This window comes from Paramormyrops kingsleyae, chromosome 14 (genome assembly GCF_048594095.1).
Source record: "Paramormyrops kingsleyae isolate MSU_618 chromosome 14, PKINGS_0.4, whole genome shotgun sequence".
Lineage (NCBI taxonomy): Eukaryota > Metazoa > Chordata > Actinopteri > Osteoglossiformes > Mormyridae > Paramormyrops > Paramormyrops kingsleyae.
This window is the reverse complement of record NC_132810.1, coordinates 14,052,670-14,080,358: the sequence shown is the minus strand read 5'-3', so window position 1 is coordinate 14,080,358 and position 27,689 is coordinate 14,052,670. Positions and strand designations below refer to the sequence as shown.

Here is a 27,689-nt window from a genome sequence, read left to right as displayed (position 1 = left end):
CCAACCCTACCTTAATCAGGCTTATATGGTCCTTCATAGGCTAATGAATGTGGCAGGTTGAAAGCAGTGTGGGTTAGAATGAAAACATTCTGGCCGATGGGGCGCCAGAAACAGGATTGAGAACTACTGTGTTAGAGCACAGGTTTAGATTTTTGTGGAAGTATAGTTAAACTAATTGAGACAATATGTATTTGCACAAATATTTTAATTGTTAAATGAATTAGCATGGTTTACAACTTCGATAAACTAATAGTACCTGTTGGTACTGTACTGTAATTTATTACACGCAAAGGACACGCCCCTTAACGTGTCATGTGTTGTTACATCACGTTTGGATTAAATGCATGATATATTGCATAACTGTAACGCCCTGCAATTTTTTTTAACCCAGGGCATGTTCCATGGCTCTGTACGTTCCAATTCCGTTTTCTATTTCAGGAGCAATTGTATGAATTGCGTCCACACCGTTAACTTCCATGCCTGGTTGCTTAAATAACTGCTCCCTGTTTTCCAATTCTTTTGAATGCAGATTTTCCTTTTCCTAAGCAAGTGGATGGGATCCAGGTTATTACACAACACATTATAAAAAAAATCTGAAAAAGACAGGCGTAAAATAAAAAGTTTCACAAAGCAAAGGGAGATTTAAGTATACATAGAAAGTTTAGGTAAACGAAACCCTGCCCACGGGGTCGGAACAAATTTCTCTCTAAACACCAGCAATGTCAATCAGCACTCATCATGTAGGTATGTTAATCACAATCTCCCGATTCCCGCTGCGTCGCTCTTCCGCGCAGGTGTGTTTACGTCATCACGAGTTTGGTGGATGCAGGGAATAGCATAGCCGCGGAAGAAGTTGAACGGTGGGTTTATCTTTAAAGTTCCAGGAGCACACGCTTATAGATGACATAGTTCACATTTTTCGTCACAACCTCGTTTTCGAATTTTTGTTTTTAACCGGTCAGAAGTGTTTCGTTTTCCCGTTGCAAAATTACCGATAAATTACTTCTCAAAGGCATAGCTTCAAAATCACTATAGGTAAGTAGATTTTAAATAAAATCCTATAGATTTGATATATCATTTATTCAACCATGTTTGTGTGAAATTTCGTGACAATTCTTAGTGTCGAAGTCAATGGTTTTGCTTGCGAACGAAAGCATTCCCAACTGAGCGGTCACGGTAATGAGGTGCCCCAGAGGTCACGTGACTGCTATACTGCAACCTGATTCGTCAAGCCCGTTTGTTTACATTGTACATGACCAAGTGTGTTTGTTATGAGAGATCTTTCACTGATATTTTGTGCATTCCTGCAGGGCTTTTTTTCACTAAAACAGCTTATAAAACAAATTGATAAATTTTTTTGAAGATCACATAATTTACTCAATTTCTTTAAATTTCTCAACTTAAGATCACAGCCTTTGTTTAAAATACATTAAGAACAAAAGGAAAAAATGATCACTTATTTCCGCCTCTATAATTGTTATAACTTCCTTATTTCTCAAGATATTTAAATGATTTTGGTGTCATTCTGTTTGTTATCTAGTTCTCTATCAAATTCATTATTAGATTTTCTGTTATATGGGGGGTTTGGATTTTTTTGTAACATACCTACATCATGCAGCGCACAATAAAATTACAGTCCGCCCTCTTTATTATTGTTCGCTTATTTGTCGGTCGGTTGCCAGGTGCGTGTCAACTGAAATAATACTTGGCCACTTAAATGCTAATCACAGCTAATTCTTCCGTCATTCGGCTACCCAACCGGCCGTCGTTGTGCGCAGTCAGCGTCGCCACTGGCGTACGCGATGCTAAGGCCCACCTCCACTGTCAGCTGATATGACAGTCATCGATATGCGATTTGTAGACGTAGAAACCGATTGGTCCAATAATAGACTGTGGATGTTGTCGACTTGCTTTCGACCCGCCCCAATTCGCTGTCTTTGACAGGAATTACATAACTGGCTGTTTATTGAGAAGCAGAAGTGGTCAGTAATTCCATCAATCAAAGATACGAGCTGTGCAATTGGGTGAAATTGCAGCCACATAGTGACACCTGCGCGAAACAGTGCGCGGCTCATTTCGCCTGCGCTCAAAGGAAGGAGTGCAGTTTATAGCGCCGTTGTGTTATTTATGTATTTGATTCGGCTGCAGAATGGAATAATAGCTATTCACTCTAACGACTTTTTCAGAGTCATTTGTAGGCAGTCGTGGGAAGGAATTTTAAGCGGAGTTAAGGAGTCAAAGCCGAGGAGGGGAGGATGAAGCGGCGCAATGCGGACTGCAGCAAACTCCGGCGGCCGCTGAAGCGGAATCGGATAGCGGAGGGGATATTCGGCAGGTATAACTGTGACGGGGCCCCGGCCCACGGTGGGCGCTGTCTCTTCGTTGGTAGCAGCGTTCTCTCACAGGCCCCGGGCCGCAGCTCAGATTTGCTTGATGCGAGTCCTCCTGTGCTGGCGGGGACGAAGCCTGCTACTTGGTGACGGATCCCCGGCATGGAGAGACAAATCTCGGCTCTGATCACCGCAGCATCCGCAGATGGGTGACAGCGGCTGCACAGTAGATTAAGTGTGCGTGAAAGGCGCCTGGGGACACTCAGCTTGTGTAAGGAGCAGTGAATGGATCGTGGGTGGAGAAACTTTAGCGGTCCTGGGATCCGTGGTCCTAAACACGTCCTAAACACCTAGCGTGGCCATCAGACTTTCAGAGTTGATACTCCTCTCCCGTTTCTGGTACTAAGAAACTCTGATGGACACGTGTAAGCTGGTCCTACTGGCTCTCTGATGGTGTCTGACATAATGGGATTGTGAGAGTGAGAAATATTCTTCTGCATAATGTATTTAAGGTTATTTTGGTGGGAATTGTGAGGCTTTACGTGAGAGAGGGAGGGAGGGAGTGCTCAGCTGAGCTCGGGGGCCATCGGGATGTGTGAATGCTCATGGTGGGGTGAGCAGTACAGTGTCTGATGGTACAGAGGAGGCTCCCCAATTAGGCCGTCTGCCCTACAGTTAGGCTCCGGGTACTGATGGGGGTCTTCCTTATGTCAGGGCCTTCGCCCGCTTGGTGCTTCTCTGAGTGCTTCATTTGGCTTGGCCTCACATGGACCGATTGGTGGTGATTTGCTTCTTTGGGTTTTGTATTGGACATGCATTTAAGAAAAAGCTGGGCTGTGGCAAAACTACTTCTATTAAAAATAGTTTTTTTTAAAATTTTTTATAAATGACTTTCTGCATGTGTGACGCAGGGGGGCACAAGCTGATGCCTGGGCTGACGGGCACAGCCTGGCTAAGCAGCCCAGCGTGAGTCCGCAGGAATGCGATGTGTGACACTGTGCAGTTGTGTACTTGGCGGCTGGTGAGCTTCAGTAAAACTCCCAGAAGATGAAGAAAGAAACTCTGAGCTTGACAGCTGTGGTTGGCGGTGAGGTGAGGCCCAGTCCAATCAGACAGTGACTTGGGGTGTGCTGCTGCGCAGTGAATGAAAATGCAGCAGAGCATTCTGGGAATCATGCACCTTAGCAGCAGGAACATGATTTCTCCATTGCCCCCTGCAGCTGTGCTGTGTCTAGGCATGACCAGATGGGGTGTCGGCACCTCAGTGGCTGTTCCTGCCAGACGCCCTTCCTTGTCTCCCAGGGGACACGTGCCTTGGTGCTGTGTATCACAAGCGTGACTCATTTGCCATGTCTCTTGTTTCTCTCGGCTCTCGCACCCAGCTCTTGTTCTTCTGGCATGTGGGGGTGGATTCCTGCCCAGAACAGTCATTGTGCACTTATCCAGGCTGGCGAGGCTCCAGGGTGTCACCTTAGGGTGTGATGGGTCAGTAAAAGAAGCGTGAACCCTCTGAATATCACCTGCCCCCACACCACGTTTTCATGAGCTGGACTAGACAGGCTAACACATCCTTAACATTAATCCATCGGAATGACTAAGAGAAACAGGCTGTCTGAGATTACCTTTGCATAGGGGTGTCTTGAATGCTTGCGAAGAGTCACTCTGGGATTGAGGCTTCTCAGGCCCTGTTTCACTTAGGACAGCTGAGGTGTAGATGAGTGGAGAGACAGGCCCCCCGGAGGTGTAGATGAGCGGGGAGACAGGCCCCCCCCGGAGGTGTAGATGAGCGGAGAGACAGGCCCCCCCGGAGGTGTAGATGAGCGGGGAGACAGGCCCCCCCGGAGGTGTAGATGAGCGGGGAGACAGGCCCCCCCGGGAGTGTAGATGAGCGGGGAGACAGGCCCCCCCGGGAGTGTCGATGAGCGGGGAGACAGGCCCCCCCGGGAGTGTCGATGAGCGGGGAGACAGGCCCCCCCGGAGGTGTAGATGAGCGGGGAGACAGGCCCCCCCGGAGGTGTAGATGAGCGGAGAGACAGGCCCCCCCGGAGGTGTAGATGAGCGGAGAGACAGGCCCCCCGGAGGTGTAGATGAGCGGGGAGACAGGCCCCCCCGAGGTGTAGATGAGTGGACGTGGTAAGAGATGCCCACTCCCTTGAAACTCCCTCTCTGCCTCCCCCCACCACCCCACCCACCTCCAGCACGTTCCTGTACCTGCGCTTCGTGGTGGTGTGGGCCCTGGTGCTGCTGGCAGACTTCGTGCTGGAGTTCAGGTTCGAGTACCTGTGGCCTTTCTGGCTATTCATCCGCAGCGTGTATGATTCCTTCAGGTACCAGGGGCTGGTGAGTGAGGGCCGGGGGGTTTGAGGGGTGGGGGGCAGGTGGGCCGTCGGTCTGCTTGCACTCCTTCATATCCACCTCTCTCTCACCCCCCCCCTCCTCCTCTCCCCTCCCACCCAGGTGTTCTCCGTGTTCTTCGTCTGTGTGGCCTTCACATCTGACATCACCTGCCTACTCTTCATCCCCCTCCAGTGGCTGTTCTTTGCTGCCAGCACATACGTCTGGGTTCAGTATGTTTGGCACACTGGTGAGTCGGCATGCTCGCATGTCCATTCATTTGCAGGCTGGAGTGCTGGTCATTCTGGAGGTGTAACCTGTGCTACGTGCATTATGCAGTAGTTGTGTCTTTCGACATGTATCCTGGATGGGTAAATACAGATCAGGGCTGCACCCTGAACCCTGTCTCTGACTTTTACACCTGCTGCTTGAGGCTGTTCCCTCTGAGACAGGCACTTTATCAAAACGTGCTGTGGTCTGATGTCCATGAACACCCCCCTTCCCAGCAGGCCTCCTGCTCACTGTAGGCCTGCGCATGTAGCTGTTTCAGTACAGTGACACCTGTGGTCACTTTTTTAGTTCCATGTCACGTTTTCCCATTCAGCTGTTTCCTGCTGGAGGCTGGCATGTGACTCTCACCCTTGTCTCCCTCCGCAGAGAGGGGAGTGTGTCTGCCCACAGTGTCTCTCTGGATACTCTTTGTCTACATAGAGGCTGCAATCAGATTCAAAGACCTGAAGAACTTCCACGTGGACCTGTGCCGTCCGTTTGCTGCACATTGGTGAGTCTGCCGTCAGCTCTGTGAAAGATGCCCAAGTCCACGAGCTCCACTCTGCCCAGCCCCTGACCCCGCCCCCTGACACTGACCCCGCCCCCAGCATTGGCTACCCCGTGGTGACACTGGGCTTCGGCTTCAAGAGCTACGTGAGCTACAAGCTGCGGCTGCGGAAGCAGAGGGAGGTGCAGAAGGATAACGACTTCTACATGCAGCTGCTGCTGCAGGCCCTGCCCCCCAGGCAGCAGCTCCTCCGTAGGCCGGAGGCGGAGCTTGAGGACGGTGAGGGCAGCCGGCGCAGCACGGTTCTGCTTCTCAGGACTATAGCAGCAGAAATGAGAGTGGAAGTGCTCCAGCTGAGCAAGTACGTTCATTATAATTTCGGGAAGTATGCTGCTTCTGTGGCTGCTTATGCTTCCACTCTCATGTTTGGTGACAACCTCCCTCACAATCACCCACACCTACATTTCCCTGAAGCTCTGCCTCCTGCTGACATGCAACCTCTCTTCCTATCTGTGTTAGCTGCACCCACCAGGCCTGTGTCTGAACCGGACTCCACATCCACATCACAGAATGGTGGCCCCGTGGGGAAGAGGGTCTCGCCAACCTTGCCAGAGCTGGAGTACAGGGAGAGGTGCAAGGATGGGAAGGACATGCGCAAACCGGCTTCCGTGGCCCTGAGCGTGACCAGCCACATCCTGCCCTCTGCGGACTCCCGGCTGCAGGAAGAGGAATACATGGAGACCCAGCTTAATGGTGGTCGGCTGACTGAGGAGCTGATGGGCAGCACGGAGAACCTGCTGCTGAGGGAGGAGTTCGTGGATTTCACCTCCTCCAGAAATTACCGGAACGGCAGTGGAGGGGGTGTGGCCAACTCCTCGCCCCGCGGGCACAGTGCCGCCAATGGCAGTGTGCCGCCGTCCGCCCCGTCCCCCGCGACATCCAGCAAGAATGAGAAGAAGCAGAAGAGCGTGCCAGGGAAGGGCCCGACAGAGAGCTGTGTAGCCGGCGGCCAGCTGAGCCGGCCCGACGCCCTCATGCGGTACAGTGCCCCCCACAGGCATGCAGTGACAGGCATGCAGTGACAGGCATGCAGTGACAGGCATGCAGTGACAGGCATGCAGTGACAGGCATGCAGTGACAGGCATGCAGTGACAGGCTGCAGATGACTGATGCGGGAAGCTTGTGTGTGCGTGCGCGTAGGTGTTCTGTCACATGTGTAGGGCTATGCTGGCATCCCTCACTGCTCTTTGCTTTTCCTGCCCTCACTTTCTTCCGTGTGCACGTTGTAACGTCCATGGCTCCTTGTGGGTACAGACATCGTTTCTTTTTGCAACCAGGCAGCGTCCGCCGTTGCTCCACCGAGGTAGTGACTTGGTACTGTGAAGCTAAGGGAGCCACACAGTCACACATCAGCTTGCTTGTATGCGTCTGGCGTCTGATCGTTGTAAACGGCATGTGGAACCTGTATGGCGTATGGCGTCGTCGAGCTAGCCCAACTCCCTGATGACCCGCTTGGGTTGCCCTGCTTGCTAATGCTAAGATGTACCCCCCAGGCTGGAGCAGGATGTGAAGAAGCTGAAGGCGGAGCTGCAGGCCAGCCGGCAGTCGGAGCAGGAGCTGCGCACTCAGATGGGCGCAGTGAGCAGCACGGAGCGGGGCGCACGTGCCGAGCTCACGCAGCTCCGCCATGACAACGAGCTGCTGCAGAACAAGTAAGGCTCCCTCGTGCGCTTGCTCAGGGGTCAGAGGTCACGCTCGGCGGGCGCTCCACCCGGCCCGCTCACACTACGCCCCCCACAGGCTCCACAGTGCAGTGCAGGCCAAGCAGAAGGACCGGCAGGTGGTGAGCCAGCTGGAGAAGAGGCTGAAGGTGGAGCAGGAGGCGCGCGCCACCGTGGAGAAGCAGCTGCTGGATGAGAGGAAGCGCAAGAAGCTGGAGGAGGCAGCGGGGTCGGTGCGGGCGGCGGCATTGGCCACGGCCTCCAGGTAGCAGCGGGGGGGGCAGGGCTCCTTTGCAGTTAGCTTTAGCCCCATGGGGACTAGGCTGGTTCCACTGGGTGATTGATGCGACTCCCCCCACCAGAGGGGAGTGCCCGGAGGCGCTGCGGGGCCGTGTCCGTGAGCTGGAGGCAGAGTGCAAGAAGTTCTCCCTGGATCTCAAGCTGAAGGAGGAGCAGATGAGGGAGCTGGAGGTGCAGCTGCAGGTGAGAGTCTTGCCGAGCCCCTGGGGGACGGGAAGGGGGCAGAATCTGTGCTCAGGCATGCGCTTGTCTCCCACCCGCAGGAGCTGCACAAGTACAAGGAGAACGAGAAGGAGACGGAGGTACTGATGTCGGCACTGTCAGCCATGCAGGACAAGACGCAGCACCTGGAGAACAGCCTGAGCGCTGAGACCCGCATCAAGCTGGACCTGTTCTCTGCACTGGGGGACGCCAAGAGGCAGCTGGAGATCGCCCAAGGTCAGCTCCACAGGGCGTGAGGCCGCGGCAGACAGTGGGAACAGCCCGGCATCTCCTCACGCGTCTCCCTCTTATCTGTGTGCCTGCAGGTCAGATGCTCCAGAAGGACCAGGAGATCAAAGAGCTGAAGCAGAAGATCGCAGAAGTGATGGCTGTCATGCCCAGCCTGGCATACGCAGCTAATGGCAGCGGCCTGAGTGCGGTGGCCCCCCACTACTCCTCAACGTTCATGGACACGAGTCCCTCAGGGCTGGACCCCAACGCCTCGGTGTACCAGCCTCTGAAGAAGTGAAAGCGTGGCTGAGAGGGAGGGCCGGCGCCGTTCCGTGTTTTTCTCCTTCATGTTCAGAAAGACTCTGACTCTGAGCCGTATTGCCCCCCCAGCACTCGCCTCTGTACCCCCCCCCCCCTTCTGGTTCGTTATTTATTCCCTTGCTGTGTTTGCGGGTAATCGAGTGGCAGCTGTATGCACCTGGCTGGCTCTAACTGGTGCAGTGACAGGCTCAGCATTCTGCACACCAGCCCTTGTTTAAATAGTGCCTTGGCATATTACTGCCCCCATACCTTAATCTGAGCCAGCGAGAGCCTGCTGCATAGGGGCCTCAGCCAGCCGCTTCCTACAGTCACACATTTCCTGTGACGTGGGGCCCTGGGGGGGTCTGTGCCACCATCAGGGTGCTGATCGTGGCTGAAAGTCACCTTGGCGTCTGCACCCATCTTTTTGCAGTTGAATGTTCAACTTTGTTTGTGTGCCAAGCAAGGACTTTTTAACTTATTCAGTGTAAAATGTGTTTTTAGATATGTTTGGCCAGTGCATTAGGGAGCGGTGCTACACTGAACCTGGTTTAATATCGAGCAGGATGTATCAGCACTTGTTTGCAGTGCACTGCAGAGGTGGTGATCTCACTCTGAGGGGGTCATTTCCTCTTTGCTCTCAAGGCTTCTCACTCTGAGTGACACTATCTGCACTCTTCCCTCGTGAATCCAAGCCGCCCTCTCAAGTCCACACAGCCTCGCACAGTTCCATGCTGATACGGTTCTGCAGTGGATCCGATGGGCTGCACATGCTGACTGGAAGGACTGACCCAGGGCTACTCAGACTTTCTGCACCACCTGTTGAACCCTCCTCCACTCCAGACGGGATCTTTGCTGCATTGTCGCTTCCTGTGAGGTTTACAAGGAATAAAAAAAAATTCTTGTGGGTAATAAGTTTGTTTTGAAACCTTTCTTTGACTCTGCAGTAAGTCCAGTCACAGATGTAGCAGCAGTATATTTAAATCTCAGTGCTGACACACTTTCACATTTCAGTTAATTACACATTACCTGATGCACATACAGTTAATTACACATTACAGATTTTAATTGTAGATTGCAATTGGGTTTATTTAAGGCTGTAATCTCATTTGCTCCCAGCAGGGGGTGTTGGTTGTCTATGAGCGGATGTGTTGCACATCATGCGTTTTCTTGACAGTTGTCATGGGCAGGACGTCGTTCTTGTGGTTAACCACATGTCGGAGGCTGCCTGTGAGTTTTAGGTCAGGGTCTGATTGAGGGGCTCACAGTCAGGCAGCTTTGGCCCTGCATATCTCTCCAGCAGTGCCTTTGTGGGTTTATCTTCTCCTCAGTTACTCTCCAGGAAGCTTCCGGAGGCTCCCAAGCCGGGCCCTTGCGCCCCTGCCTTCCTGCCTGGAGCACACCAGCCTCCTCACAGAAAATGCAGCTCAGGAAAAGTATTTTTAAAAATCAAATTCAAAGAATGTGGCTGTAGAGGAACTGGAAGTAAATCATATATGTGCCGTCAGCATGGAAATGTGAAGGCGGGGGGCTTGAGCCTGATTCGCACCCGCAGCCTGTGTCATTGACTGCAGCTTTTTGTCTGGCTATGGGCAGGCCGCTGGTACGGGCATGTCCTGTAGAGGGTGCTGTGGCAGCTGGCTGGCATCCAGGGTCTGCACCCTCCTTTGAATCTGCGTGGACTAGACACCTTAGGCCAGCCCCTCAGCTTAGTTGTCTCGTTCCAGGTCGTTTAGGAACGCATGTTTAGTTATAGGGATCATGCAGTGGGTAGCAGGTTTGTGGAAGGAAAGGGAGAACAGAGTGTAGAAATTTCCATCTTGCACAGGTCTGACAGTGTGTATCTGTCAGAATCTCAGCCTCCCTTTGCAAGTCCAAGGGCGACATTCCCAGCATTCCTTCCAAACCTGTGGCTCCATCTGACTCGTGTGGCTCGCCAGCTGCGATCCAGAGACGCCTTGCTGAGATGGACTCTGCTGATGCCACACGTGCCGCCTTGGCTGTGCACTGCACTGACTGAGATTCGCACCCGCAGCTTTTCCTGCCTAGATCCTGCTTCTGCACGGTAACTATCTTTACAGGGCTTGTTCCAACTCCGATGTGAGGAAATGCACAGTATTTTCTTAGTTCTTTTAAAAAAGCATTGTGCTATTAAGTTACGCATAAAGCAAAATCACAGTTCAGCCAAAACTGAAAGCTGGGAAGACTTTGGTGGCTGCTTCAGCACGGAGCTGCCCTCGGCATCTTCTTACGGGTGAACTGGGCACAAGGTGGGGATTACTGAGCTTATAAACGCATGCCATGCCGCGAGATCACACCTCCCCTGAAAGCTGCATCCATGTTGAGCTTCAGGTGGAGGCAGAGCTGCCTTTCTGCCGTTTACGGGCTCCTCGGAGCCGCCCCATGACCTGTCAGGTCAGGTGGCCCCTCCTCATGTCCGCGACCCGCCCGCTTTGCATATGTGACGCCTCCCATCGGCGGGGAAACGTGTCGGCTAGGGGTGGCTTTTAAATAAGTATTAGGTAAGAAAGCAGAACGAGCCGGAGTTTGGGCACTGCGAGCCGCGGAAGCAGGAAGCGTAGCTGCGGGCTCCAGTGACGGGCATGGACGCGCTCAGGTCGGCCGGCAGAGCGATCATCCGGAGCCCCAGCGTCGCCAAGCAGTCCTGGGGAGTCGCCAGGCACAAGAGTAAGTTCGCAGCCGCCGGACTAGTTTTAAGTTTGTTTCTGGCACTTTCGGCTGTCGTGGCTGCTGAGCCCGGCTCGGATCACCGCGCTGTAATTCGCTTTTATCACTTTTATAAAGTTGTCTGGTTGCGGAAATGCGGAGTAAAGCAGCGCAGCGCCCAGCGTGCGGAGCTTCATGCTGCCGTGTCGCTCGGCTCCGGATTCACGCTAAGCCCAGTGGGAGCTGCTGCGGGAGCCGCGCTCTCCTCGGACCCCCGGCTTGGCTGCGAGCGGGCGGGTACCTGCTCCGCGGATCCAAACGCTCAAATCGACGGCTGTCCTTGTACTTCTGTACTTTGGATTTGCCTGTTATTTGCATGTTATTTGCACCGGGACCCGGACACATTCCCAGCGGATTAACCGGAGCTATAGCACGATTTTTAAACGGCGTTAAACCGCTGAGCAACTCAGAAACGCCCCGCCAAAGGAGGCGAGTGAGTCCGTCTCTAGCCACGTCAGCCGCCGGGACTGCGCCGCTTCTTCGTGTGTCTCTGCCTGTGTCTGTACTGCCGTAGCCCGAACAACAGCCCGCATCTACAATCTCGCTGTCCTCTCTGTCCTCCGTTCTGTCCATCATGCCTGTCTCCACCCCACGTGTCCCGCACGTCGGCGTCCGCTAGCTGCCTGTGGAGCGGGAGACGGGAGTCCTTCCTGGGGCTGTGACCTCCTCAGCGCCCGTCACACAGGACATCATTAGTGTCACCCTCCGGCATGTTCAAAGGGAGGGCTCTGGCCTTGTTGCGAGACCCCCCCCCCCCCCTCTCCCACGTGAGCTGCCTGGAGGGGGGCGGCACCCCCTATTGTTCAGTGTACTATTGCCTTTGTGTGGCTGCAGTGTTGTTATTGCGAGTGCCCCAGGGGTTTCTGGGTAGCTGGCCACATGCTTTGGCCTTCGTCATTCACCTTCACCTGGTGGGTTTCCATGCTCATAAATAATCTGGATGTCAGGAGTCGAGGGTTCGGGTGTGTGACCATGGTTCTGTCACTTTGTATAATATGTGTGATCCACAAAGTTTTGCTGGGCTTTGACTTGCCTGATTAGGGTTCGGAGACCCTCTCTGCTGCTTTTTTTCTGTATGGAGGGTGGGGGTGAATACTGTAATTTGCTGGCTCACTTTCCTCCAAGATCCAGTGTAAGATGGCCCGATTCTGCAGTGGGGATGTAACCCGATGCTTGGCTGTGGAGTATTCTGTTGCCTGTTCTTTCGATGTCCCTGACTGTACCAAATGCTGGCCCATGGGGGGAGCCGTGTCTGCTCTGACATGCGTCTCGGCAAACACCGACGCTGGTGGTCGCATGCAGACTGTTGGGCACCACGCCTCCTGCAGGCTGCTTCTCACTCGGAATTTCTTTGCTTTCTTAAGCACTTGTGTCCACAGGACGCCTGGTGAAGCAGCCTAAGCTTGCCATTGCTCCTGTGGTGCGTAGTGAGAAATGAGGTCACCTGTGAATTATTTGTCAGTTTTCACGCACCAGTTTGCTTCGATGCAAGGCTTTGGGAAGTGTGTCTCTTTAAGGCCCAGGCCCGTGGCCGCGCTGCCCCTTTAAGGCCCGTGGCCTATTGGGATAACCCTGCCTGCATACCTCCCTAGCCTTGTTTTTGGTCATCAAAAGACCCAACTGACTGTAGTTTGCCCCCCGTTCCATAATGACCCTTGAATCGGGCAGATCGATTGGGTTGTAATCTGAAGCAGATGTCACTCGTTGTTCCTTGAATTCCTCTCCAGAGCGGATTGGATGGCTTAGCTGTCGACAGGAAGGCTGTTTCCGTGAGAGAGATCCATGGCCTTGGCTGTGTTCGGTCCCTTTCCCGGCCTGCCGCTGATGTCACCTTGGTGAGCAAGCCTGACTCTGTGGCTCCTCAATGAGTAGCAGGTTTTCCATTGATGTCAAATTGTCTTCAGTTTAAACAGTATTTCTTTTTTTTATTATTAAGGTGCAACCAAGGACATTAAAGGTATGATACAGTTAGAGAAATAGGGCAAACATCAGAGACGTGGGAACAGTGGTGGAAGAAAACAAAAAAGACCAAACAAAATAAATATTACAGGGTGTCCACGCGGTAGTAAATGAAATCAGACAAAATTAAGGCTCTTGGAAAGGTATTAAAAGGTAGTAAATGGAATTTCACTTGCTAGTAAATTTTTCATCATCCACCTTAATATGAGTTTCCCATTTGGCTACGTGTTTTAACTTCATCTAATAAAAAAAATATATAATATAAGTGCTAGCAGGACCTGAGTCGGAATTAATAGCCTATCAGAGTGTCGCTGATGCCATTTCTCCGCCTTTTACCTCAGGTGAGCCTAACGTGTTGATATTAGCGGAGCTTCTGAAATTAGCTAGTAGCCACTTGGCAGTGAAATGCATTCTGCAGTATATGCAAAAAAAAAATAAAAAATCTCTAAATCTAACCTGGAACGGCATTACCGCGATCAAATCACACCGAGAATCCGCCAGTCATCAGCATCGGATTTGCGTGCGCGGGGAGCAGTTCCCTATTTCATTGTTCAGTGATGCTACACGGACCCGGGTAAATGCAAACATAAGGTCAGCTACGAGCACAAACGTTGCCATCACACCACCTAACTAGTGCGAGTAGCACCACAGCGGCTACGGCAGACCTAACTGTCACCAACGTCGGCTTAGCTTAGAACGTCGGCTTAGCTTAGAACGTCGGCTTAGCTTAGAACGTCGCCTTAGCTTAGAACGTCGGCTTAGTGCCTGAACACCGCAGCCAGCCATCATTCGTACAATTCGAACGAGGGTATTGGGGAACTATTCGGAAGCATGTTCACTGACTATATAATAATATAATATAATATATATACCTTAAGTACACCTAGTGTTCATGTAGATATGTGTCAAGTTACATAGAAATAAATTAACAAATGGTTACACGACAACATGAGACAAATAACCATAGCAGTTTAAATTATATTTCTAATAAAATCCCTAAGAGCAGGAAACATTTCTAGTAGTTCTGGTGCCTGATAAGTTCTGTCAGTACTGGGGTCCATTTCCTGAGGCATTTGGTGAGTTTCTGAGATTGGCAGCATCCGGGAGGAGCGGAGATGCTACAGGACGGGAGAAGGAGGCTCTGTTCTCCTCCTGGTCTGGGAGCAGGTCTGCATGGGGGTGCCTCGGGGGGGGAGTGTGACATGCTCACAGTTACATTGGGCTGGTGCCGGCCAGGGACGGCTCTGTTTGGACCTGGAACTGCCCTCCTGTCTATGTCCTACATTGTGTGGCCTCACAAAAGGCCCTTTGAGGACTGGGGTGACATCTCTGCCCCCCCCCCCCATGCTGCTGGCAGCACTCACAGCACTGGGGGCTGTGGCTGGGGAAAGCAATAGCGATAGCCCACCATGTTTGTGCATGCATGTGCGCGTGCATATGTGTGAGGTGAAGCATGCGCTTTTGTGGTGACTCTGCCTTCCTGTGGCCCTGCAGTGCTGCCCCCCACTGGCCAGGAGCTCTGACTGCTCACTGGTCTATGCAATTTAGCTTTAGTTGCCAGTTAATGATTGTCTGATTGCACCGTTATTGGGCAGCGAGGGTCACGCTTGGGTAAGCCATTCATTTTTGGTGGTAGAGAGGAGCGTGACTTGGTGAAGCCAGTGTAAACATTACCCTCTGTGTGCTCTCCATGCCTGGCCTCAGAGTTTGCGCTTCCTTCTGGTGGTGGTGCATTCTGGGTAAGTCGCTCTCAGGAATGGAGGTTGTTGTCCCTGCAGTGAGCAGAGTTACCTGCCGGTCACATGATCGTGCAGCAGCAGGCGGCGATCAGGTGGCTTATTTGGGGCAGGGCTTCACTTATGGCGTGCTGTGGCCCCAGGGGGCGCTCTCCCCCCCCCCCCCAGGGGCTCCTGCAGGAAGTGTTCCTCCTGCCCCCGATGTCCGCTTGTTGTGGCATATTGATCTCACTCACCGTCTTCTCCATTACCACTGGTGGTCTGGGGATCACATACTTCCCAAACGCTCTCTCTCTCTCTTTCTTTCTCTCTCTGTCTGTCTTCTTCTTTTGCTCCCTCATCTCTCTCTCCCTCTTTCTCTCCCTCTTTGTCTTCTCTTCTCTTTCCCCCTCTCTTTCTCCCTCTTTTTGTCTTCTCTATCCGTCTCTCTCTCTCTCTCTCTTTCCCCCGATTGTGCGGCCCTGATGTCACCTCCTAGGGATCAGCTCCACGCTCTTCACTCTCCCTTCTGTCTTGGAGCCTCTGCAGCGGGGGGATCTGATGGTCGACCTTGAGCGTGGCTCTGAGAGACATGCATGCACATTGAAGGCAGAGGAAGCTTTTTGTGTGTCTGTTCTGGCAGTAAAATAACCTGTGCCTTTTCAGTACATGCCAAGACACTGTGCTCTGTGCCTGGACACATGACAGTGCTCAGTGCTGCCCCCCTGTGTCGAGTGGATCTGGGTGTCTGCGTGCTGCACGTTCTGGCGCCCTCTAGAGTTCGGATGCTCAGGGGCCCCGGGCAGTAGTTTGCAGAGACCACAGGCTCTCTTACAAAGCTGCTCTTACTGAGGGACTGTCAGCTACTTCTTCATCTATAAAAGCTGTTGGCTCTCTGGCAGCCTGCAGCCTGTCCGGGGTGGCTCTGGTTTCTGTGGTCACATGGTCACTGCGCTGTTAAATGTTTATGAACATGCATAAACTCACCTGTTTAGGGCTGCATGAGCAAGGAGCCGCGCTTCCAGGGAGGTCAGTCAGGACATTAACTGTCAGTCCCCGCGCCCCCAGAACTGCCCGAGAACTGGACGGACACCAGAGAGACCCTGCTGGAGGGAATGACCTTCAACCTCAAGTACCTGGGGATGACGCTTGTGGAGCAACCGAAGGGGGAGGAGCTTTCTGGTGCTGCCATCAGGAGGATTGTTGCCACGGTGAATGTGCCCTGCCCAAGCCTGCCGGACACTCCCCAGACAGACAGCTAGGGGGGTGTGCCAGTATGCCAGTCTGTATTTCCAGCTGTTAAGCTGTCTGCATGTTTCGAATAACGGAATGTAGATCTGATTGGGGTAGGTAGTGTGGGGTCTGGCATGACCCAGCTTCTCACCCCCACGTTCCAAACCCCTCTTCTGCATTCAAACAGGCGAAAGCCAGTGGCAAGAAGCTGCAGAAGGTCACCCTGGAAGTCTCACCCCGAGGAATCATTCTGTATGACAGCATCACCAACCAACTGATAGAGAACGTCTCTATCTACAGGTGAGCCATCGTCATGCCAACTCACTACCCTGTCCTCTGCTCTGCCCCCCACCCTGGAGGTGCATTCTGACAGTGTGACCCCCCCCCCCCAGGATATCATACTGCACAGCTGACAAGATGCACGACAAAGTCTTTGCCTTCATTGCTCAGAGTCCTCACAGTGAGACGCTCGAGTGCCACGCCTACCTGTGCACCAAGAGGAAAGTGGTGAGAGCCTCTCCCCGCGCCTCTCCCCGCGCCTCTCCCCGCGCCTCTCCCCGCGCCTCTCCCCGCGCCTCTCCCCGCGCCTCTCCCCGCGCCTCTCCCCGCGCCTCCCCCCCCGCGCCTCTCTAATTCATGTTAGATATTTATCTTCCCTGGAGAGTCGCTGTGCTGTTCTGCCCTTAACTACTGCTTCCTTCCCCTTTGCAAAGTTTGCTCTATCATACTCCCACTTCCTCACAGATAATGTGCCCCCTCCCCACATACACCCATCATTTCAGAAAGTTCTGTAAACTCCACCCAACATCCGCATAGAGCAACTTTGAGTCATTCTGTGGTCTGAACCTCCCTGTACTGCCCTGCAAGCTTTGGCCATTACCCATGATTCACAGTTTTGCCCCCCCCAGGCTGTGATCGTGTCCCCATGTCGCCGTGCCCCCTCCCAGGCTCAGGTCGTGACCGTGTACCCCCCCCCCCCCTCCAGGCGCAGGCCGTGACCCTGACTGTTGCTCAGGCCTTCAAGGTGGCATTCGAGTTATGGGAAGCAGCCAAAGGAGGTAAGTTTGTGCCAAACATCCTCCCTTATAACCCCACTGAGTCTAACATGCCGTTAAACTGTTTACAGGAGGAGCCGTAAGTGACACGGAGAGTGGGTGAGGGCATCTGTGCAGGTGTGAGTTCGGGCGTCTGCGCGGCTGAGGGTGTGAGTTTGGGCGTCTGCGCGGCTGAGGGTGTGAGTTTGGGCGTCTGTGCGGCTGAGGGTGTGAGTTCGGGCGTCTGTGAAGTTTAGGGGATGGGATGGATCACTCAACTTTTCAAGCCTTTGGTGTCTTATGTGAGGGGGGGGTGGTGCATACATGTTTTTCTCCCACGTTAGCCAGCGCCGCCAGGTTCCAAATACCTCCCTCTGCGTATAGGGGCTGTATGGTGGATCTCTGAAGGCCACCCCTGTACCCTGGCATGCGGTCAACGCATTCAGCCGCCTGCCACATTCTGGAGTAAACGGTGAAGATGGCATTCAGGAAGCATGTGTTCTGGACTGGGGGGAGCTTCCTTGCTGCCTGTTGGATCTGCTTTTTGTGGGGGGCTGTGGCTGTGATGTCAATCCTCTGGAGTCATCATGAGCTCCTTCCTTAAGTGGCCTCCACATTTACCCACTTAAAGTCGTCAGATCACCCAGTGCCCTAATAGCTACTTTGGCTGAAATAACCTTAGTGGAATCTCTGACATCGGCTGGCACAAAGTTCTCCCCATTCTCCAATGTAGAATTCCTTAAGCTGTGTGACGTTTGAAGGGTGTCTCGCATGCACTTCCCCTTCAAATCACCCCACAGCATCTCAATAGGATTGAGATCCAGGCTTTGACTTGACCATTCCAGAACTCTCCATTTCTTTCTTGTAAGCCATTCCTTGGTAGATGTACTGGAATGTTTTGGGTCATTGTCATTTGTATGGTCCACCCCCACTTCACTTCTGGATAGATGTTTTCACATTGTCCTCAAGCCCCCTCTGATATGATGAAGAATTCATAGTGGATTCTATGATGGTGAGCTGGCCAGGTTCTGCTGCAGCAAAGCAGCTCCAAACCATGACATTTCCACCCCCATGCTTCACAGCTGGTATGAGGTTCTTTTGCTGAAAAGCTGTCTTTGGTTTATGCCAAACATGTCCTCTGTTACTGTGTTCAAGTAATTTCAGATTCATCTGTCCAAAGCACATTGTTTCAAAAGTCCCAGTCTTTGTCTAGGTGGGTCTCTGATGAACTTCACTGTTACCTGGATGTTTGTTTGACAGCAAGCATTTCCTCCTTGCGCAGCTCCCATGAAAATCAAACTTGTGCGTCTCTTTCTGATGGTAGATGCATGTACCTTGACATCGACTGTGGCAGGAGCTTCCTGTATGACCCATGATGACCTTCTTTGCCTGAACTTGCTAGGACAGCCTATCCTGGCCATTCTGGCAGTTGTTTTAAATGTTCTCCACATACAAATTATTTTCCGGACAGTGGAATGGCTGATTCCAAAAACTCTCGATCTTTTTATATCCCTTCCCAGACTCATATGCATCTACAAGCTTCTTTCTGAAGGCCTCAGAGAGCTCTTTGGATCTCACCATGGTGATCCCACTCACCTCAACAATCAAGAGCAAACCAAACTAAATGCCTGGTTTAAGTAAGACAGGCTCCACCAAAAAGCTCTGTAACGATGTTCTAATTATCTTCACCTGATATGTTGCACGTGAATCTAATTCTAGACATTTTTAATAGTGATGAATGTGAGGGTGTCCTAACTTTATCCTCAGTGGAAATTAGCATCTTAATTTATTTTCGTAAATAAGTGAATTTGCTGCTTGTTTTTGCTTAGATGATTAATTACATCACCTTTATCTATATAATTTGAAAGAAGATTTAATACAGAATGGATACGAGTCAACAGGTCCATGCCGTTAAACTGTGTGTGTCTCATGGTCAGGGTGTCAGTACCCCGTGTCACATGGGCAGGGTGTCAGTACCCCGTGTCACATGGTCAGGGTGTCTGTCAGTACCCCGTGTCACATGGGCAGGGTGTCAGTACCCCGTGTCACATGGGCAGGGTGTCAGTACCCCGTGTCACATGGGCAGGGTGTCAGTACCCCGTGTCACATGGGCAGGGTGTCAGTACCCCGTGTCACATGGGCAGGGTGTTGCTATGAGGTGCAGGATGTGACTCCCACTCTCTGTGTCCCCCCCAGAAAAGGAGAAGCAGGCAAAGTGTGGCCCAGACGAAAAGGGGGGCAGTAACTCGGCATCGCAGAGCTCGGCCAGCCTGAGGGGAGGAGGTAAGACGCCAGTCCGTTTTGGGGAGGCAGGATAAAATGGCGACTCGCAGCCCAGCAGAGGAACTGCAACTGTGTGGCTCCCCCAAGGCTCAGGGCGTATGCCTTACTGCCCCCCCTGGGAAGTTGCCCCCACCAGTGCGATCCCCCTGATAGTGGAATCCATTAGCAGCAGACTGCCCCCCACCCCCCGCACTTCCTGTTAGTCACTGCAGCAGCACATGCTGGTGTCAGCTGTCTATTCCTGACAGCCCAGAGGTTCCTGCTGCCTCAGCATGGGGGCCCAGAAGGACACGGGGACAGAGAACCCCCCCGGGACAGAGAACCCCCCTGGGACAGAGGCACTGTCTCCTTCAGCTTAATACTGACACATGATAGCTGTGGGGGGTTAGGGTTGGTATCAGTTAAGTCACGCGGGGGCAGGGGGCACACCTGCCAGAGACCATCTAAACGTGTGTGTGCGTGTGTGCGTGTGTGTGCGCGTGTGTGTGTGTGTGCGTGTGTGCGCGTGTGTGTGTGTGTGTGTGTGTGTGTGTGTGTGTGCGTGTGTGTGTCTGTCTGTCTACAGTGCAGTAAGACCTGATTATTTTTAGATTATGGGGTCATTTTTCAGGTCCCCAGACTATAAACCTCACTTTTATAAAAATCTGTGAGTGCAATCAAACTAAATGTAGACGGTCCCTACAAAGGTATGAATACAAACGTGTGTCTGTGTCTGCCTCACAGATGTGGCCACAGAGAATCTGCTGGGTCTGGAGGGGGGGGCTGCCGCTGTCTCTCACCCTGATCAGGGCCTCACTACACATGCTGCAGCCAAAAACAACAACATGCTGTGGGTAAGGGTGACACACGCCTGCACACGGCCCATACACAGCCCGCCTGGGACCCACACAGGGCTCTCAGCATCCCCCCCCTCCGCGGTAGATAACATTTTGCAGAAGCAGCACATGGGAGCCTGGTGTACCCACTTTGTCAGATTAAAGTTCTGTGAGCACAGTGCAGCACAGCACAGCACAGCCTCCTGTGATCACATTGTGATGGCTGGCTGCCCCCTGGCAGCTTTGCTCCGCCATAGCGCAGTCCTGACACCCCCGTCCTACAGCGAGGGGCAGGAGTTAGTCCTGTTGTTGTTTCCTAAGGACCTGTGTCTGTCTCTCCACACAGGAGCTGGACGATGGTCTGGATGAAGCCTTCTCCAGGTGTGTCTGTCGGCCACCAGCAGGGGGCACTGTGACACTCAGTGGTTCATGTGTGGAGTTTAAATGATGTCAGAACATTATTGGTCGTAACAGGATGAGGTTCTTATTGAGACGGAGAAATGTGAGCCAGCCTCAGGGTGGGGCTGAGGCGTCTGATGCTGGGTTTGGGCTGGGTCTCCATTAACAGAGACGCATGGCTGCACTTTATGCCGTCAGGTTCTTTTGAGGGGGAAGCTCTCGGAAATTGTGTCTGAGTATATGCTGTGTGAGGAGTGGCAGGGTGTGTGTGTGTCTCTCTCCTGTTTCCTTCCTCTGCTGCATTCTGCCTCGGTGCTCAGAAGCTTCCGGAGTTTGCAGTAGGGCCTGCTGCTTAGGGGTAAGCATAAAGCCAGCTCCATCCCTGATGTGCCGTGTGTGACGCAGGGAGAACTAGGATCTGAACCCCACCCCACCCCCCCGCCTCCTGCTCACAGCTGTAGTGAGAGAGGCCCCAGGGCGCGGCTGAGAAATCAGGCTCACCCCCCTCCCCTGAAACGGGTCACCCCCCTCTCAGCTCTGTAGCTGCTTTTGACCCCATTTTATTTCCTTCCAGTGATTCCCTGCCCACCTGGCTAAGGCTAAGAGTAACATAAGCAGTGATTTCCCCAAAGTGTATCTGCTGGACATTTTGTGCGACAGCACCATCTACTGGCCACTGGAATGACAACCTCAAAACCAGAAAGGAGAGACGTCCTGTTTTCCCGCTAAGTGGCCGGTGCTCCTCGAACCCTGCGTAAGCCCTGTAGTTTCCCGGAACCCGTGCCGCAGCCTGCATAACTCAGACGGCCAGCATCGTGCGAGGGGCTCGGAGTCCTGCGATGGTACGAGCCACAGCACACAGATCGAGCACATCCTCATCCATCTTGTTTTGGCCTTCCGTCTCCTGCTGGTGCCAGGGACTCCATGTGCAGACATGCTGTCCGCCGTCTCTCTGCTGTCGCCCTGGTAACAGGGCTTTGCCCGGCACCAAGAAGTGAATGGCAGCAGCAGACTGACCCAAACCCCATTACCGTCGGTCAAGAAATAAATCACCCTCTGATTAGAGGAACCTTCTATCCCGTGACACAGCTGTCCCTAAGCAGCAGATCGGTGAATATGTTACTGCTGCTGACTCCTAAATTCTGCTTTTTAACAATAGGTGGCACCACTAGTGTGTGAGAATCACTGTGGAGCTCTGCCCTGTGGGGAATGGGCCCATTGCCACGGTAACGGCCGAGCTGAAGGTGCCCAGACGGCATTTCCATAGCAGCAGTGTCAGGGGGGTGTGCATGCGGCCAAATGAGAGGATGGATGTGCAGTGGCATACAGCTGCATGGGTGACTGGCCCCCATGTGTTCTGTTCCTGTCACGGTGCCCCCCCTGCATCTCCCACCAAGGTTCCTGTCCTGTGTCATTGCCTGTATTGTCCATGTCCTCAGCGCCCATCTGCCTTGCGGGGTCCTCACACTCTGCATGTGATGGTGACGTGTAGCCTCCTGCTGTGGGGGTCCTGGGGATGGATTCCCTGACCTGCCTTTCCCCGCAGACTTGCAGAGTCACGCACCAACCCCCAGCTGCTGGACATTGGAGTGAATGCACAGGACCTCAGCGCTGAGGAGTGCCCCTCCCCCATGGACTGGGACAAAGCCGAGGCAGCCGCCGGAGACAAGGATGACATCATCTTCAACTTCTGAGGGACTGTGAAGGAATGGCTCAGTGCTGCCACCTTGTGGCTGGGCACCCAAAGGGGAACTCTACATAGTCCTAGAGCTCTGACCAAAGCAATATATATTTTCTTTTTTCTAAACATGCAATAATTGCAGATGTGGTGTTACAGCTAAAGACAGTGTTTATTTTAATTCTTTCAATTGCTTGTATATACACATTTATAAAAAACAAGTTTGTATAATATAAAACATTAAAGTGTCCCAGCCCCCCCTCCCGTTTGCTTTCGGAGGGGTCTCTGTGCTGCTGTTTACTAAGAGTGCGTGGGGAGGGGAGGGATCCGAGCCTCCTTAGGGGGGAGACAGGGTGCTGGAGCTGCTCCACCAGTGTCTGCCTGATTCCTGGGCCGAAATGAACCCCACCCACCCTTTGGGCTGCGTGAAGACCACACCCTGGAGTGGGCTGGCTATCCGGTCATGGTTACGAAAAGGTACTATAAAAGATTTTTTGCAGGACCGATATGCGAAAGACCCACTTTGGTTTATCTATATTCTGACAGTCCATTTGATGCCGTGTAGCACAGGCTTAGGTACAGACTCCTCTGCTCTCTTTGGATCCATAGACTTTATTAAAGTGCATCAGTCTAACAAGCCATGGTCTCCAGGGCTGCTGCTTCCAACAAAATGTGCTGCTGTTAATTTTGGTTTGAGGAGTGTGTTACTACGGCCTGGGGCCTGTCTCTGGAAGAAGAATTTCTTGCTTAGCTGGATAATCTGTCAGATTTAAGTGCCCCCGTTCAAGTGGACTTACTTTGTTCATTTAGATCTGTGTGTATGCTTTCTGAAACAAGCCCCAGGTCCGGAAGTTTCCCGACCCATATCAGTTTGGGCCTCCGTCAATTTTGTAAACGAAATGAGCCAAGCAGCAGCGTTTCCTGGCCTCCGGCCTTCACCAACTCCCCTGTAAGACACCACTAACTGAACGCTTTGAATTTCGCTGGGAATTCCGGGAGCCTGCAACGTCACAGCCAAAGCCCTCCCGAGGCCTCCCGTGTTTACGCTCATACTCTTCCCCCAGTTGGATATCAAAATATTACACACCGTAGCGCAATCAAGATATAACGAGGTATGACCTTAAAATGAACCAGCGCTCGTCTCGTGATGCATGTTGGGATATCGCTAATAAACTGCCGATGACGTAACATTAAATATAGTCTGAAGTACAGTTGATTGGTAGATTTCAAATCGCGACAACTCGGTGAGTAGCCAATATCGTTTCCCTCGCATAAAAAAATCACATCATTGTTAAAAAAACTGATATATTTCATATTTTTATTAGTAGTTTTATCGCTATGTATGAAATAATTTGTATGTAATTTTTTGGTGATTGTGAATCACTGCATTCTGAATGATGATCTCCTAAAGTTGCCGGATGCCCTCCCCAGCTGTCAGTAATTAACCTGCAGTCCCCGTTGTGTGGAAGCAGCGGCTCGAGACGTTCAGTGAATTTCATCCACGTGAACACTGGCTTACTTTCAATGATGCGCATGATGGTCCCTAGTCTGCATCTGGCCGTTTAATTTCCAGCCATAGACACATGATTGCTGATTTAACCTGTCAATGAGCTGTCAACAGGGGACGCCTTATTTAACGATCTCTGTGGTTTGTTTTATGCGAATGTTTATCGTAATATTTTGGTAGCATCTAGTCAAATCCTCTGCATTCTTTTGCCTGCCTGCCGCACATCAGGTGAGGAAATCTGTTGCCAAATTAATCCGAGCACCCGCTCCCCACTAACCAATCCAATGGGCTACGGCGTGCGCTACTAAGAAGCGGCCGTCGGGGTGGAGGTGTCGTGCCGGCTGCTGTGTCTCCGGGGTGGTTTGGTGGCGTTTGCGCTGAGCTCTGCAATCAGATATCTGGCGATATTCGAAACGTTACTGCCAATGCGATGCGATTCTAGTATACATTATCAGTATTTTCAATACAGTGGAACATAAGCTAATTTTAGTGGAATTTATTTGAATTAAAAGACTTAAATTCTATCTGTTCATTTTAATAATGGGGGTGTTGGTGGAAAAAATATACATGTCTCCAAAACATAAATCTGCGCAAGAAACATTCTATTTTGTAGTTTAAACAACGGAGTTTCGGGATGTGTATAGCGTACTCTCTGAATGTTGGAACACAGGTGAACTAAACTGCATCAAATGTACTGTGATGCGTTGGTTACTCTCTACTACGGTGAGTCTAAATTGCTGGTTCTCAGCCGTTTTTGCGCCGCGACCTATTTTTTTGCACGAAAATGAGCGCTTGACACTTGGCGCCTCATACAAGAGCAGACATTGTAATGTGAAAATGAAACTTGTTTAGCTGAATTCTGTCCATTATATGATCTCTGTGCATCTGAAGTCCGTAGAGACGCATACGAATTTATAGTAAATTATCTTGTGCGCAAAAAGTAAACAAATTTCACCTCTTGGGACTTCAGGGGCTCAATAGGAGGCTGCAGAACAAGGGGAAAACTGCAAGGGGGGGGGGGATGGTTTGAAAACAATGCCTAAAAAGGGATAAATAAGAACAGTGAGATCTTTGTTTCTTCTGTCTCATTACAGCCTTATCACTTAGGCCAGGGGTGTCAAACTCTAGTCCTGGGAGCCCCTCGTTTAACACACCTGATTCAACCCCTTGTGCTAATTACAACAACAGCTCTTGAGCTGAATCATTTGTGGTAGAATAGGAAAGAACTAAGCTACACAGGGCTCCGCCCCCCCAGGACTGGAGTTTGACACCCCTGACTTAGCCTGTGGCAGGCAATGATGTCCTGCCTGCTGACGTACTCCGCTGCTCGCTGCACTGGCTAAACTTCCTGCTGTCTGGTGTGTCTGTCTCTTTCTGGCCTAATGTCCCCCCCCCCCCAGGCTGCTATACCTTGGCCATTGAAATGGGAGCCAGCCCCCGACCAGAGAAGGGCAGCCTAGCTCGGCGTGTCTGTCTGAGGAGCAGGCGCTACAGAGGCCCATATGACGTTTGCCCTCAGCGGGCCCCCCCCTGCTCTCGCAATGTGTTCTCTGAGCAGCCCCTCAGACATTCTGGTAAACTGGACAGCAAGCGCTCTGTTCCCCTGAGAAACCTCAGAGTTGTGTTTGCGAACGTCCAATCCCCAGGAGGCAACAAGCCGCTGCTGCCAGAGGTCCACACCCCACCGCAGCCCCACCAGCGCATGTGGTCCACACCGGATCCCCGTGACTCCTCCCCCGCCCTGGAGACCACTGCGCCAGTGGAGGGGGGGCAGACCACTGCGAGCACTCCGTGCCCTGAAATGAGGTCGGGAAGGTCGGCCCATGGTTCTGCCAGGGAGGGGGGGAGTCCTCCAGACCGCCGGTGCCGCTTCGACCTGGATGCCGATGACATCCTGTGTCTGAGTCCCATCGTCAGCGATGACAGCGGCTGTGCTGCAGACGTCACCGACCTCTGCTTCAGTCTGAGTGGCCCTGAAGTGGCCACCCCTTCTCAACCCCCCAGCGCAGCACCTAGGGGTGATGCCCTCCAGGATGAGGGTTATATACCCCAGGAGGCCCTTTCTGCAGGAGCCATCAGCATCGGCTGCATCATCCAGACGTTGGCTTCCCAGTCTCCAGAGGGGCGTGAGGCAGACCAGCATGGAGAGGGATTGCGCTGTCCTGCGCAGCCCCAGGTAAAGCCGGCGTCTTGTCTCCAGAGTGATGGCTTTTGGGCTCATTCAGTGTGTCTCTCATTTCTGGCTGCATTTGGCTGTATTTTTGCATGTGCTGGACAGGTGCGAAGAGTGGCCAGTCCAGGCCAATCTGAGCAGAGTCCGTCTGGAAGCACACACAGGTATAAGTGCGGTAAACATTTCTGACCACTAAAGGGAGTGCTGCTGTAGGCTGACGTCACATTCATCGCAGGGCTCTGGTGTTTAGCGATCAGGACTGGCAGCAAGGGAAACGGCAGTATGTGGACGCCGTCCTCAGTCACAGCCGTCCTTCTGCAGCAAGAGGTATGAACGCGGCCGTCGTGTCGGCATCCATCCGCGAAGCTCGGCAGCATCCACAGGGGGTGACGTCCTGTATGAAGCTGCTTCCCCCCCATTTGTCCTGTCAGGCAGTTGTTATAGAGCTCCCCTCTGATTGGCTGGTGCTGTCCCTGTCTGGGGTGGCATGTGACTTTGTATGTGAGTGCACTGACTATCTCTGCCCATAGATGGCACCCTGGTCCTTTCAGTCTCCCAAAGACTGTAGCCTAGCAGCTGAGTGTTTCAGGGGGTGTGCTGGTATATTTGTACTGCCAGGCTTGCTTTTAGTTGCTGCCGGCCGGTGGACCGCGCCATGCTGGGGTGGGTGCCGCTCCTGGGTACACAGTTGGCACACTGTCTGGGGGTAGCCCTGTGATGCCACGAGATCCTTTTACTCATATTACTTCTCATTTGCAGTGAAGTGTCATGCCTGTCAGCCATGTTTGTCTATTTCCTGTCACAGATATTCAGAGGGTCATTAAAGTGTGTGACTGTGCCTGCAGGTGCTGTCGAGGAACTTTATAACCTCATTGACACGGTTGGCCAGCAGGGGGCAGCCTTGAGCTCCTGCAGCTGGCAGCATCCCGCTGACCTCACACGCAGGTATGTGTCGTATCAGTGTGTGTGAGCAGCAAGTTGCCTCGAGTGAGTTCTTATGTTGCTGCTTTCCCTGCCAGGAACTACGGAAAAGGCCGGAACAAGCATCGGATCTCTCTGGACCGGTGGTACCAGCTGAACTCCCAGGTCCAGAGGCGCTTTGCCAGTGTACCGCTGCAGTTCCGGCGGAGCCCAGTCCTCTGAGGGGTCCAGCCTGCTCTGGGAGCCTTGGGGCTGTTCTGATGGCCACGACTTCTGCTCTTAACCTCATTTCGCACTTGTAAATATTTCCTGTTTTGATGTCAGCAGTAGGTGAAAGCCTGCAGCTGTGCTTTGGTAGCATCGGTGACTGCAGCTATCTTATTGCTGTGTGTGTGTGTGTGTGTGTGTGTGTGTGTGTGTGTGTGTGCGTGTGTTTTACTTCACTTTTGTACTCTTGAGTGGTTTTTGGTAAATAAAATGACGAATGTGTAATCTGTCCTCACTGGAACGTGGTGACATTCTGAGGCGCACTGCCTGCTTATCGTCTGTCCTGCCCACCTGCGCTGGGGCTCCCCGTTTGGGGGAGGGTATAATCGGTATATGCTCTGAAGCGCGGGCTTCTCCTGCCCTTTTCTGCTATGTGCTTGCTGGGCTCCACTCTGATCACGGTGGTACTCGGGGGGTGGGGGGGGGCTACATGGCCCCTGGGGTTTTTAGCAAACTTGTATTGCCTGGAGCAGCCTCACTCCAGTAGGCAGAGTGGAGCTCCCTGTATGAGCCATCCTCGGGGGGGGGGGCGCATTTATATAAGCGTTACATAAACTTTAAAAAGCTCCCGTCTGATTGGCTGCTGCGGCTGGATGCTGAGAGTGATGTCACTGGGTATCTTATGTTGCCATCGCTGCTGTTGGCTCTGTGTTCTCTTCCAGTCTTTCCTTGGCAGTGTGACCCCTGACTTCCCTCAGCTGGCCTGCGTACAGTGCGCTGCAAGTCTCTTCCACTGTTTACATGTAGGTCTACAGTGTGGGTCTCCAAGCACGTCCCTGACCG

The 27,689-nt window shown here is 52.6% G+C and overlaps 3 protein-coding genes across 9 annotated transcripts; all 3 read left to right on the top strand.

Annotated features, from left to right (window-relative positions):
• The first annotated feature begins 302 nt into the window (after positions 1-302).
• On the top strand, positions 303-9,110 carry maco1b (macoilin 1b). The gene is made up of 12 exons (XM_023842481.2): positions 303-1,035; positions 2,187-2,335; positions 4,529-4,670; positions 4,788-4,914; positions 5,322-5,445; positions 5,543-5,721; positions 5,962-6,481; positions 6,996-7,154; positions 7,243-7,428; positions 7,526-7,646; positions 7,727-7,901; positions 7,991-9,110. Exons 2-12 carry the CDS (start codon positions 2,256-2,258, stop codon positions 8,191-8,193), a joined length of 2,016 nt encoding a protein of 671 aa, XP_023698249.1. The 5' UTR covers positions 303-1,035; positions 2,187-2,255; the 3' UTR covers positions 8,194-9,110.
• A 972-nt stretch (positions 9,111-10,082) lies between these two features.
• LOC111859641 (low density lipoprotein receptor adapter protein 1-A) lies at positions 10,083-22,299 on the top strand. Of its 5 annotated transcripts, XM_072699353.1 has the most exons (10): positions 10,655-10,883; positions 12,650-12,757; positions 15,665-15,807; positions 16,017-16,129; positions 16,222-16,336; positions 16,815-16,887; positions 19,060-19,146; positions 19,870-19,979; positions 20,308-20,342; positions 21,907-22,299. In XM_072699353.1, exons 3-10 carry the CDS (start codon positions 15,712-15,714, stop codon positions 22,052-22,054), a joined length of 777 nt encoding a protein of 258 aa, XP_072555454.1. In that variant the 5' UTR covers positions 10,655-10,883; positions 12,650-12,757; positions 15,665-15,711; the 3' UTR covers positions 22,055-22,299. The 5 variants fall into 5 exon arrangements, with proteins under 5 accessions (XP_072555455.1, XP_072555452.1, XP_072555453.1 ...); XM_072699354.1 differs by lacking the exons at positions 10,655-10,883; positions 12,650-12,757 and adding an exon at positions 10,083-10,260; XM_072699351.1 differs by lacking the exon at positions 12,650-12,757 and having other exon boundaries at positions 10,565-10,883; positions 21,800-21,908.
• Positions 22,300-22,446: 147 nt separating this feature from the next.
• Positions 22,447-27,137, top strand: LOC111859639 (uncharacterized). 3 transcript variants are annotated; one of them, XM_023842485.2, is made up of 6 exons: positions 22,447-23,282; positions 24,946-25,721; positions 25,824-25,882; positions 25,954-26,045; positions 26,564-26,663; positions 26,738-27,137. In XM_023842485.2, the coding sequence occupies exons 2-6, from the start codon at positions 24,969-24,971 to the stop codon at positions 26,859-26,861; spliced, it is 1,128 nt and encodes a 375-aa protein (XP_023698253.1). In that variant the 5' UTR covers positions 22,447-23,282; positions 24,946-24,968; the 3' UTR covers positions 26,862-27,137. The 3 variants fall into 3 exon arrangements, with proteins under 3 accessions (XP_023698253.1, XP_023698252.1, XP_023698251.1); XM_023842484.2 differs by lacking the exon at positions 22,447-23,282 and adding an exon at positions 23,311-23,773; XM_023842483.2 differs by lacking the exon at positions 22,447-23,282 and adding an exon at positions 23,832-24,268.
• The last annotated feature ends 552 nt before the right edge of the window (positions 27,138-27,689 follow it).

Excerpts from the sequence above, each read along its gene's own strand:
- maco1b (XM_023842481.2), top strand. The coding sequence starts at position 2,256 with ATGAAGCGGCGCAATGCGGACTGCAGCAAACTCCGGCGGCCGCTGAAG. Across the intron at positions 4,671-4,787 it reads CCTTCAGGTACCAGGGGCTG|GTGTTCTCCGTGTTCTTCGT; the intron begins GTGAGTGAGGGC and ends CCTCCCACCCAG. Across the intron at positions 7,155-7,242 it reads AACGAGCTGCTGCAGAACAA|GCTCCACAGTGCAGTGCAGG; the intron begins GTAAGGCTCCCT and ends CGCCCCCCACAG.
- LOC111859641 (XM_072699350.1), top strand. The coding sequence starts at position 10,799 with ATGGACGCGCTCAGGTCGGCCGGCAGAGCGATCATCCGGAGCCCCAGC. Across the intron at positions 16,337-16,814 it reads TGTGCACCAAGAGGAAAGTG|GCGCAGGCCGTGACCCTGAC; the intron begins GTGAGAGCCTCT and ends CCCCCCCTCCAG. Across the intron at positions 19,980-20,307 it reads AAAACAACAACATGCTGTGG|GAGCTGGACGATGGTCTGGA; the intron begins GTAAGGGTGACA and ends CTCTCCACACAG.
- LOC111859639 (XM_023842483.2), top strand. The coding sequence starts at position 24,235 with ATGTACTGTGATGCGTTGGTTACTCTCTACTACG. Across the intron at positions 25,883-25,953 it reads CCGTCTGGAAGCACACACAG|GGCTCTGGTGTTTAGCGATC; the intron begins GTATAAGTGCGG and ends CATTCATCGCAG. Across the intron at positions 26,046-26,563 it reads CCGTCCTTCTGCAGCAAGAG|GTGCTGTCGAGGAACTTTAT; the intron begins GTATGAACGCGG and ends CTGTGCCTGCAG.